The 12,297-nt window shown below is 33.1% G+C and overlaps 1 protein-coding gene across 6 annotated transcripts in view; it reads left to right on the top strand.

The window, feature by feature from the left end:
• The window catches only part of FAM126A (family with sequence similarity 126 member A), a 125,316-nt gene that overhangs the window by 74,198 nt on the left and 38,821 nt on the right, over positions 1–12,297 (top strand). For all 6 annotated transcript variants that reach the window (XR_005369539.1, XR_005369537.1, XR_005369538.1 and 3 more), the window contains exons 8-10: positions 128–244; positions 3,575–3,662; positions 4,371–4,530. Coding sequence is in view for 3 of the 6 variants with exons in the window: in XM_038557083.1 (XP_038413011.1) it covers positions 128–244; positions 3,575–3,662; positions 4,371–4,530 (365 nt within the window). In the remaining 3 variants the exon portion in view is untranslated. The remainder of the gene's footprint in view (positions 1–127; positions 245–3,574; positions 3,663–4,370; positions 4,531–12,297) is intronic.

The raw sequence follows: 12,297 nt of genomic DNA, 5'->3' as shown, positions 1-12,297 counted from the left end.
TGGGAAGATTATTTGTTTCATAGCTGTTAGGTTTGTTATGGGAGCATATCTAGTACATTGTTGGCTTATACATGTAAAAAATAAATTACCTAAATTTTACCAATATATTTATTTTGTTTTTTTCTAGAATCTGTGTTTGTGGCTATCCCCGACAACATGTAAGAAAATACAAAGGTATAAGTAGCAGGATACCAGTTTCTTCAGGATTCATGGTGCAAATGTTAACAGGGATTTATTTTGCCTTGTAAGTTTATTTAATATGAGAAATAAATCTTTGATCTCTGAAAAATCAGTCTGTTGTTTTATTGTTATTACATTATAATCTCATTGGATAAACAATCAGCATATCTTTTGAATCAAGATTTTTTTTTAAGATTTCATTTATTTATTCATGAGAGACACACAGAGAGAGGCAGAGACATAGGCAGAGGGAGAAGCAGGCTCCATGCAGGGAGCCTGATGTGGGACTTGATCCTGGGACTCCAGGATCATGCTCTGAGCAGAAGGCAGAACTCAACTGCTGAGCCACCAGGTGGTCTTTTTTTTTTTAAGATTTTATTCATTTGAGAGAGGTACAAGAGAGAGCAAAAGCAGGGGGAGGGGCAGAGGGAGAGGAATAAACAGATTGCCTGATGAGTGAGTAACCTGACCAGGGCTGGATCCCAGGAACCTGAGATCATGACCTGAGCTGAAGTCAAGATGCTTGACTGAGCCACCCAGGCACCCGAATATGAATCAAGATCTTAATAGTTTTATTACTTAAAACATAGTTCTTAAAAAAAACTATTTCTTTAAAAAAAGAAAAAAAAACAAAAACAAAAAGACAAAAACAAAAACATATTTGTTAATGTTCTGGAGAATTTGTAACCAACTCAAACATTCCATCTCTCTTTAACTCAAGTTCAGAATGAAAATTAGCAACACCCTTACATACTCACAGATTCTTTATTACTCTTTTTTTTTTCCTATAATTTTCAAAAAGCTTTTTTTCCCAATGAAGATCTTTTCCATTTCCAGAAATTTTAACTCTTAAAAAACATCTTAGAGAACTTCCTTGATCACCGATAGTTTATTATTAACTTATTATTAATTTCTAATATTAGTGCTCAGTCTTACTTAATACTTAGTAGTGTTTTTCTTTGAACCCTATCTTCTACTACACATCTTACACTTTGCATTATATTCATTTGATATATTAATTTTTTATAGTAGATTATAAGCATCTTAACTGAAGGTCGAATTTATGATCCTTTGAACTAAATATGGCTTGCTGCCTGTTTCCTTAAAAGCTTTATTAAAAGACATTTACATCTGTTTGTTTACATATTGCCATGGCTGATTTTGTGCTACAGTGACAGAGATGAATAGTTGCAATAGGGATTGTATGGCCCACAAGCCTAAAATATTTATTATCTAGCCCTTAAAGAAAAAGTTTATTGACCCTTGTGTTAGACCATTAATATTGTTCCACAGCTCTTGGATGCTCTGATCTGTTTTATTTTCTGTCTTTATTGCTTTGTGTTTCAGATTTAGTAATTTCTCTTGACCTATCTTCATATTCATTAATTCTTTTCTTGATGATGTTGAGTCTATTAATGAGCCATTGGAAGGATTCTTCCTTCATTTCTGTTACTGTGCTTTATTTCTAGTCTTTTTATTTGACTCTTTCTTATGGTTCCCATCTCTCTGCTGAAATCACCATCTGTTCCTACATGTTTTCCATCTTTTCCACTAGAGCCTTTAATATATTAATTATAGTTATTTTAATTTCCCTGCCTACTGTAAAATCTGAATCATTAATGAATTTGTTTCTATTGTTCTTTGTCTCTTGCCAGGAGGTTGTTTTCTTGCTTTTTGTGTGCCTTGTAATATTTGATTATCATTTTTTTTCATGGATAGAACAGTAGTGACTGAGGTAAATATCATTTATGCCCAGAAATGACATGTCTCTTTTCTTATAGGCTTTTGGCAGCATTATTATAGGCAAGAGTGAGCTGAGGTTGGATTTTATTGTTGCTTGTTTACCTTCATGGTACCACCTACCTCAGATTCTTCTTGTGGTACCTGGCAGTTAGGGTGTGAGCTGGATTCCTGGAGGGTTTTTCTCAGTATTCTTACTCCATCCTCAGCTTTTAGCTTTCCCTGTGTGTCTGCACCAAAGAAACAGTCTTTCTCCATGTTCTTGTCCCTCCTTCAGCAACAGAGTGCAGTTGCTTGTTTCTGAATGTGTCCTGGCCTGGGTGGACATTTGGAGGGAGACGCGTTCTCTGTTGTCCTGGTCCAGTCTCAGTCGTAAGCAGGACCTAAGTCCCTGCACCTGTGGTTGGCGGGAGGGGGTAGCTCTTCAGTGGTCCTTCCCTCCTCCAGCGGTAAGAGATCTCTAGTGGTCTCAACTGAGGACAGTTTCCTGATCCTTTCCCACAGATAGAGTTTTTTTTTTTTTTTTTTTCTTTCTTTCACAGCCATAGTCAGTCTTCACCCCTTCCCTTGGGGTGAAAGGGTTTGTTGGTTGCTCTTTCCCCAAAGGCTTTAAAACTTTTGTTTCACGTGAGAAAAAGGTCTGGCTGGGTCTTCAGGCTTTTCTTGCTCAGGTGGCTTACTCTCTCCTTCAGGGCCACACTACCAAGAGCAGCTTTTTCTGGTCCCTTGCCTTGCCCCCAGTTTTTCTTATGAGGGCCTAGAGGTGGTTTGTGAAAAAGAACTTATAAGTGGGCGTGAACTCCTCTTGTATCTATTTCTAGAGATTCTATACACTCGTGCTGGCCCATACTGGGCTTTTAGCAGTTTGTTTAAAAATTTAGCTGAAGTCTTATTCGTGCATTGTGGTCTGTCTCTTCTTAGAGGCATCTCTCTGTCCTTAGGTTTCAGGCTACTTGGATGCCCTGATTTTTACCTCCTTGCTGAATTCATGGAAAGCTATGATTTTATAGATTATCTGACTTTATTTTATTTTCAGGGTGGGAGCAATGCTCTTTCCATTTTCTAGTCCTCACTTGCACTCTCGATATAATTCATTTTAGAGTTTGGCCATATCTTTGAAAATTAATATACATACACACTTTATCCCCCAATATCTCTCTGACATTTGCAAGATACATCATGTACACTTCTAAATGACCATCAGAATGCAAAGAAGTAGCTACTTAAGATACTCTAAGCCACAGTAGTTGTAGATTCTCATTAAAAACTGTAGGAGTTACAGAATAATTTGACCATAAAGTGTTCTGAACATTATTCTAAGGTATATAACTTATTATGCTCTAACTTGCTTTGAAAGTGTAAAATGCTTTGAGATTGCCTCACTTTTGATACCTGGTCTATAAATAGACATGTTCATTAGAGAAGAAATATATATCTATAAAATTTTCTTTGCTATTAATAGGCTTTCAGATACAATTGAAAGAAATTCAAAGACATAAAAATATGTTTCTTAGGAGGGTAGAATGCTAAGCAGTGTGCTAATCATATGTTTTAAGGAGGGTAGAATGCTAAGTTTATTCAGTAAACAGTTCTCATATTTTGTTCAAATTTATAGAATTAATTAAAAATAATTATACTTTATTTAATTTTACAGTTATAATGGAGAATGGGATCTAGCTCAAAAAGCATTGGATGATATTATATACAGAGCTCAGCTAGAATTATATCCAGAGCCATTGCTGGTAGGTGCCTCATTTGTTTATGTAAATTTGATAATTTAAAATTTCTCAATTTAGAACTATAAATTGAGAAATAGCCATTCATAATGCATTAATGTCATTAAACTCAGTGATTCATGCTTCTGTTATATTAGGAAAATTTTATGCTTGAAAAGGTATATATAATTTGAGAATTTCATTAAGCTAACTGCTTAGATACCAGTAATAGTCTTTTAAACTTAAAAGAATGTTCTCCTTAACATACTAGAGCTGCATTTATTAATTAGCATTAGGCATGTGGAAATATAATTTCGATGTTTTGGAATTTTAAATTTCATCATTTACATATTATTATTATTTTTAAAATATTTTATTTATTTATTTAACAGACAGAGACAGTGAGAGAGAGCACAAATGGGGAGGAGAGGGAGAAGCAGGCTTCCCACTGAGCAGGGAGCCCAATATGGGGCTTGATCCCAGGATCCTGAGATCATGTCCTGAGCCTAAGGCAGAGCTTAACTGACTGAGCCACCCACGCACCCCATTTACGTATTATTTTTAACTCTAGTTTCTGAGCTCTTACTCTATTCTAGAAGATTTATATATCATCTTAGGAAATACCTTGGAGAAAGAATTCTTCTTAAAAACTTGTTAAAATTTGGCACTTTGTGTTCTGTAAGGCTGTAACATATCTGTTAATGCCAATCTTAAACCATATTTTTTTTTCCTTAGGTTGCTAATGCCATAAAGGCTTCACTGCCTCATGGTGCCATGAAATCTAGTAAGGAGGGTACAAGGTGTATTCAAGTTGAAATCACACCAACTTCCTCTCGAATATCAAGAAATGCAGTAACCAGCATGTCAATAAGAGGTCATAGGTGGAAAAGACATGGTAAGAAGTAAAAAAGTCTTCAAATTAGAGGATTGTTGATTCTGTCACATTTTTGTCTTTACTTGCAATGCTATAACTTCTAACTTTAGTAAATAATATTGTAGTGGCACGGAAGAAAGAGCTGTTGGATCACCTTTAATTCCTAAATTATTATCCACAAGTGATAAACAGTAAGACAAATACAGTCCCTTATGTTACATATACGAATGAAAATTTATTTAAACATTGTATTGGTTTTTAAATCTTATTTCAATAGAATAGGAAAGTAGGAAAATGCATGTTAAAATTATTCACACATGGATTTCTATTCAAAAGCATTTGCAAATATTGTTTAGTGTTTCTTATTTCTCAAGAACTTTTTCACAAGTAAACTTGCATATTGAAGTCAAACAACTAATAGGGACTTTGACATTTTCTTTTGTACTTCCTGGTCAAGTCAATGCCATCAAATTGATACAACTCTAGCTAAGCCTTATTATTTCTTGGATGTTAATTTTCTTCCAGGACTGTTTGTTTTAATATTCCTCCTTGACTGCTTCATTTTATTACTTAAAAATTCTATGGGAATTAATTTTATTTATCATGGCCTTCTCAATGCTTTCCCACTTCTCTATCTTTTCTTATAACTTATTATTTTTAATTTAATTTCTTATTCTTTCTATTGACTCCCCTCCTACCTACAAGTTATTGTAATGGCAAGAATCAGTGTAAGAAGATTACTATTACCTCCCTCAGAAGGTAATCATAGGACAAGAAGCAAAAAGCCACTTCTTTGCCCCAAGCAAACATATATATTACTCTTTTTTCTTCTTACTTAAACTGTGGTGAAAATGTAGCTCCTTTTGGTATGTTTTATTTCAGTTGTCTCTGTGGTTCTCTGCAGAGAAAATGCAAAAGTGAGATGAATATTATTCATGGTGAAAAAGAAAGTTGATGATAATATTGTTCCTACTTAGGAAATCTGGGAGACAGTATGTCACAGGGAGTGACGATGGAAAATTCCAGCTTAACCAATAAATCATTTTCAGTCTTTTTTATTTTTTAAAGGAGTGTGCCAATTGTTGAAATTTCTTTAAGATGACATGAAAGAGGTGGTAATATTTGCCATTATTAGCAAGGCAAATGATGCTATGATATAAAACATATAGAGGCTAAACATACTTCAGTTTCTTCAGTGAAATTTACACTACTGAACGGGACTAGATTACAGGTAGAAAGTCATTTACTTAGTATGGTGGCATCTTAGAGATCAATTTTATGTTTTGTCCGAAAGAGGTGAAAATGGCACAAAGACAATGAACCAGATCATATGGGTCACTGTAGCTATAATTGTTCCTAAACTACTACAGAAGATGCGAGAATGAATTTTAATTCCTTTTCCGCATTCCCTTCTTGCTCCGTAGTGAATGTATGGGAAATGAGAAAAAAATATATAGGTTCTGCAGTTAATAATATGAAATATTGAAGTTTGATTGTATTTGTGCATGTGTATGTTACAGAGGTGTGTGTATGTGTCCATGCATACATTTAACAGAGTAAGATCTTTACCCTGTAGTAAAAAGAAGCAATTTTCTAGAAATATTTTATAGGAATAAATTGCCAAAATAAAGAGAAAAAAACTACTTGAATATGTTGTATCTATTAGAGTCTTACATATCTTCCAGGGTCCATTTTGGCTACAATTTGAGGGATTGGTCCTGTGTCTTAAGGCTATGGCCTCATTAAAGTAATCTTCCTTATCAACTGCCCCCTACATTCAGTCCAACCTTCAAAACTCTCACACTTAGGCAACTCTATTTATGGTGACAAAAAAGTCACAGATGAGAATTTAGAAGCGAATGAACTATAAAAAAAAGCAAGTCAGGTTCATGGAGCAGATGTAGAATATGGCTTATCTTGTTTACCACTCTTGTATAGTGTGAATTCCCTTTATCCAATGACCAAAATATGCCTACTCTAAGACACTTATTTATCTCTACAGATAGGTTGCATTCTCCCTTTTGACAGTAGTCTTGGTTTTCCTTGCCAGAGTAGTATTTTTCATTGTTATCCTGTCCTGTTGAATTAAAAACTACTGTTTTCCACTTTTGTGATCCTGATTCCTACTTTGAGAACCTTATTATTCTGAGCTCTCTAATTGACACTGGCTTCTTGTGGGGAAGATAGGTAACTTTATGATAGCTGTTAAATATATAGAGAATTCTCAAGTTATAAATGGATTTTTAAGTTTGTTTATATATAAATTATATTTATTCCATTTATATGTTAATTATATAAATTTTAACAATTTAATTTATACATTATTTTTTGTAGAAACAATGTTAAGGGGTTTGTAGATTTCGGGGTGACCTACAAAAGCCTTTAATCCCATAATGTTTCTGAATCATAGGATGTAAGTTTAATTTAGAACTGTGTGAAAACACATTTAGAGTTTCTTTATTTGATAAACCTCTGCATTGTTTGCCATTCCACCTGTATTGCTACCACTCCCTTACTACCTCAACCCTCCCAGAAGGATTTCTTCTCAGACCCAGAACTATATCATACAATAGAAACATGGAATATGCAACTTTAAGACAGTGATGATGAGAACTGAGGAAGGAGAAGGGACAAGAAACATGAACTTTAAGGAATATTCCCCTTTTCCCCCCCTTTCTCTTTGTTATCACCAGTACCAGGAAAGAAGAAAGCAGTTGGTCCTTTTTTCTTTCCTTGGGTCTCTTTCCTTTTTCTTTTTTCTTGTATTTATGTCTTTTTAAAAAATTGAGATATAATTGACATCTATTAGTTTTTGGTGTACAACATAATGATTTAACATATGTATATATTGCAAAAAAGATTACTACTCTGGAGCCTACCAGGTCTAATTAATATCCATTGCTACACGTAGTTATACATATTTTTGTGTGTGTGATGAGAACTTTTAAGATCTACTCTCTTAGCAACTTTCAAATATACAATATAGTATTAACTATAGTCACCTTATATCCTAACATCCCCAGGACTTACTTATTTTATAACTGGAGGTTTATTCCTGCTGACTATCTGTACCCATTTTGCTCACCACACTCTGCCTGCCTCTCACCTGCCTCTAACAACCATCAATGTGAATGTGTTGCCTGTATCTGTGAGCATGGTTTGTTTGTTTGTGTTCTACATGTAAGTGAGATCATGTGGTATTTGTCTTAATCGGATTCATTTCCCTTAGCATAATGCACTCAAGGTCCATCTATATTATTGTAAATGACAGGATTTTCTTCTCTTTTATGGCAGAATAATATTTCATTATATATATATATGGCACATTTTCTTCATCCATCCATTGATGGACTTTTAGGTTGCTACCACAGTCATGTCTTTATTTATAGCCTGTCTCTTTTTTTTTCCTTCTTCCACCCTGTCTGGGGAAATGAGGGAGAGGACTAAATGAGGTTCTCCTGTGGAAGCAGCAGAGCAGAACTTTCTTTTTTTGTTTACTTTCTTTCCATTTCTTTTTTTTAAGATTTTATTTATTTATTCATGAGAGACACAGAGAGAGAGAGGCAGAGACACAGGCAGAGGGAGAAGCCAGCTCCATGCAGGAAGCACAACATGGGCCTCGATCCTGGAATTCCGGGATCACGCCCTGAGCCAAAGGCCGACGCTCAACCACTGAGCGACCCAGGCGTCCCTCCATTTCTTTTTATTAGTAAAGAATATAAATAATTAAGCCATATGAACATATTAGTATGTTTGCATATTTGAGTCACCCAAAATTATACATGCTAACAAACATGTTAAATTGGAACAATTAATCACATATATTCTTTTGTCTTATTTGCAACAGAAAAACTAATTTTCCTTACAGTAATAGCCAATCGATATTTTAGTGATTTTAAAATTAATTTGGAACAGTTTTAATTTCTTACATTAAAATTCTTTTTCTGGGCAGCCTGGGTGGCTCAGCGGTTTAGCGCTATCTTTGGACCAGGCCGTCTTCCTGGAGACCCTGGATCGAGTCCCACGTCGGGCTCCCTGCATGGAGCCTGCTTCTCCCTCTGCCTGTATCTCTGCCTTTCTCTCTCTCTCTCTCATGAATAAATAAATAAAATATTTAAAAAAGTTTTTTTCTGAGCTCTTCTAGAATTTATTGCAGATCCACCATTCTTTAAGAATTATCCAAAGCTTATATTTTAACAGAAAGCATTCTTTTAGAAGGTAAAAAATTAATAGCTTTAACACTTCCACACATTTCAGAACATTTAATCCTTGTCATGGTCTTGTTACTATTGAATAACAACCCAGATTTCTAGAATTGTATTTTGACCAGTTTTATTTGCTTGGGCCTGTATTTATTATTTGATAGTAAGAGTAGGCTTTATTTTTTAGAGCAGATTTAGGTTCACAGCAAAATTGAATGGACCCTCAGACCATACCCCTCCCATACACACATATGTCCTCCTCCAATATCAACACCCTGCACCAGAAAGTTATATTTGTAAGGTCCTGTAATTTTAATTTTGACTAGAAAGTGTATCCTCATATCAACTAAAAAAGGGTAGCTTTTAAAGAAAGGTTGGTTTCTATTGAGATATTAATTTAAAGACTATTTGACAATTAGTATGTTTGCCTAATTTTCCTTCTTACTTGATTATCTTAATATTGTACTGACATGGCTTGTGTTTTCAAACTTTTTAAACTTTGTATATAAATTTCTGAGAAAAGTTTAATGACTTTATAATTCCATGCCAATATGTATTATGTTCGGAAAGTGAAATTACAATGTAGAACTGCTGCTTTTAATTTCTAAGGATCATAATTTCAGAATTAGTAGTTTTATCTACATATTGTTAATTATTTTAAGCACACTGTTTCATTTAGTGTATATTTTTAATTTTTTTATTTAAAGATTTTATTTATTTATTTATGAGAGACACACAGAGGCAGAGACATAGGCAGAAAGGAGAAACAGGCTTCCCCAGGGAACCTGACGTAGGACTCGATCTCAGGACTCAGGATCATGCCCTGAGCTAAAGGCAGACACCCAGCCACTAAGCCACCCAGGCGTCCCACATTTGTGTCTATATTTTAAACCTAGATTTTCAGACCATCTAGAGATTGAGGGCTATTTAGAAGGTATAATTTGAAGGTAAGATGCACCTAGGAAAGGTTAATAATAGAATAAACATTTGAAAAGCATTAAGGTAAGGGAGGAATGAATAGATTATGACCATAGCAAGAATCAAAGTGAAAATTCCGATAAGAAAAAGAAGATAAAATAATTAGATAATTTATTAATTTTTAAAATAACCAAAAGGCAATTGTATTAAATATTTATTTCCTTTAAAAAATAAATAGAACTAGCTAAAAGGAAAACAGAAAATATTTCTCTACAATTATGCTTCAGTTCTATAGTCATTCTTAAATGTTACTTCTAAAAGCGATCTTCATCATTTACCATTTCAGCTATAGCACTTTTTCTTAAATCCCTGAATGATTCTTTACTACTTCAAGATTCTACTATACAATCTATACTTGTTTATTTCTTTGTAGTTTTTCCATTCCCTCTCCTCTTCCAGAGCAAATTTAATTGCTTTTTTTTTTTTGGTCTGTCTCCCTACTACTGCCACTATTATGACTCATTCTTCTTCTTCCACTTTATAAAGAATTACCTATATTTGGAACAAGGTAATCAACTTTTCTCCTTTCTTTTAAAATACTTGTTGAAATGCCACCCCTTTGTTCTGTAAAAGCCCCCTAATTAAATTATGGTTGCAAATAATGAGTGCTTGTAATTTTTGCCAACTGGTTATCTAATAAAAAGGCTTATCTAATGAAATCTCAATTCTTTATTACTGCCCACCATTCTTTCTACCTGTGCATTTATTTGTGAGATAATGAGGCAAGTAAGTGAAAAGCATTTGGTATGCTTGAAAGCATTACATAAAGTCTGATTGTTAACTCATTAAGAACTATTTACTTTGTTTTATGAGCTGTACCATAACTGTATTCTTGATAAGTTTTTATTAGCGAGTGAATGATCCTGCGATTGATCTTTCTCATAAAATGATGTTTTTGAAATTTATAGTTTGGATTTTCTCAGTTTGAGATGAACATTTAGTCTGAGTTAGTATCAGACACAGAAGTATACATGTGTTATATAACAGTAACATTCAATTTAATAATTTTTTTTGTAATTTTTGTAGACCTGAAATATAGTACCCTAATCTAACATTTATATTACCATTATAATCAGGACTTTTTGGAAGGTTGTTTTAATACCTGTTATCTCACTTAATCCCAAATTAATGTGAAAATAGAATAGATTGAATCCAATAGATTGGATTTCTCATATTTACCTGTTTGCAGCAGGTAAGCATCAATAATAAGAACAATATTTATAAACTAGATCCTTTGAATTTTGCCCTACTTTTGGTCCGGTCCTGGCATATGTTAAATGGTTTATTTTTATAATATTATATTTCATTATTTTGACTTAGGAGATCCAAGAGTACAAAGTGTTAAGTAGTGAAAAAGAAATAAAAATGAGAACTATGTATATTTTTTACATCTTCAGCATAATAATACAAAATAAGTACCCTGGGAATTTTAGAGTATTTAATTAATTATATGAAATGTTTCAGTGAAAAATCAAAATACAATTTACATAGATTAAAGAAAGGGAAGTTTCATGTTATTATAGCAGTTTTATTGCATTTTTAATATTAAGTTTCTATTGAATGGATGCCAAGATATTTAAATAAATTTAAATGATTATAACAGAGTTCAATGAGACCTGTGATTATGTTTTTTAAAAATAATGAAAAATGTGATTAATTTGCTGAATAGTTTAGTACTAACTTATTAGATGAGAAAAGAAAAAGAACAGGAGAAAAAGATGCAGTTCATGTTGGAAAATATTGATTTAGAAATTATTGATTATTGATTTAGAAAATGTTAATACGTTTATTGCATAATAACATATTGATGAAACAGAACATTAACTTTCCAACTGTTGAATAAATATGAATAATTATAAGAGGTATATTTCAGTTAAATATTTTTAAAAATAATTATATGTAAATATTTCAAAACCCTTGAGGTAGTCTTTTCCTAGATTCCACAGATGAATGTCATAAATCTTGAAATGAAACATTTATTTTGTGAATCTGATTTTATGACTTTATAAGAAAAGCATTTATTTGAGAAACAAAATTGCTAATAGTTACTAAAGCATTTTGAAAAAACACAGAAATCGGGATGCCTGGTGGCTCAGCGGTTGAGTATCTGCTTTTGGCTCAGGGTGTGATCCCAGATTCCCAGGATCGAGTCCCTACATCCGGCTTCTTGCATGGATCCTACTTCTCTTTCCTCTGCCTGTGTCTCTGCCTTTCTTTCTGTGTCTCTCATGAATAAATAAATAAAAATCTTTTTTTTTTTAAAGAAAAAACACAGAAATAATTTTAAACTCAAATGTGGCAAACTTTTAAGGATTGGCTATTGGAATTTCACACCTACAAATAGAAATGTATAATGCTAATGTTTTTATTTTAAAAGTTGTCTTACTCAAAAAAAAAAAGTTGTCTTACTTGTTAAGAAGATTTAGAAAAAGTTATCTGGCAGTTTTATAAAAGGGTTTAAATGTTTTTAGTATCATTTTGAGAAGCTTCATTATTTTCAGATTCTAAAATGCTATTTGAGGAACAAATTTTCCTTTCCCAATATAGATGATAAAACATTTGAACCAAAAATAAGCGTTTCCTTTTGACCAAAGTTAGCATCACATGA

This window comes from Canis lupus, chromosome 14 (genome assembly GCF_011100685.1).
Source record: "Canis lupus familiaris isolate Mischka breed German Shepherd chromosome 14, alternate assembly UU_Cfam_GSD_1.0, whole genome shotgun sequence".
Classification (NCBI taxonomy): Eukaryota; Metazoa; Chordata; class Mammalia; order Carnivora; family Canidae; genus Canis; species Canis lupus.
The sequence above is the reverse complement of the archived record's forward strand: the minus strand, read 5'-3'. Positions and strand labels throughout refer to the sequence as shown.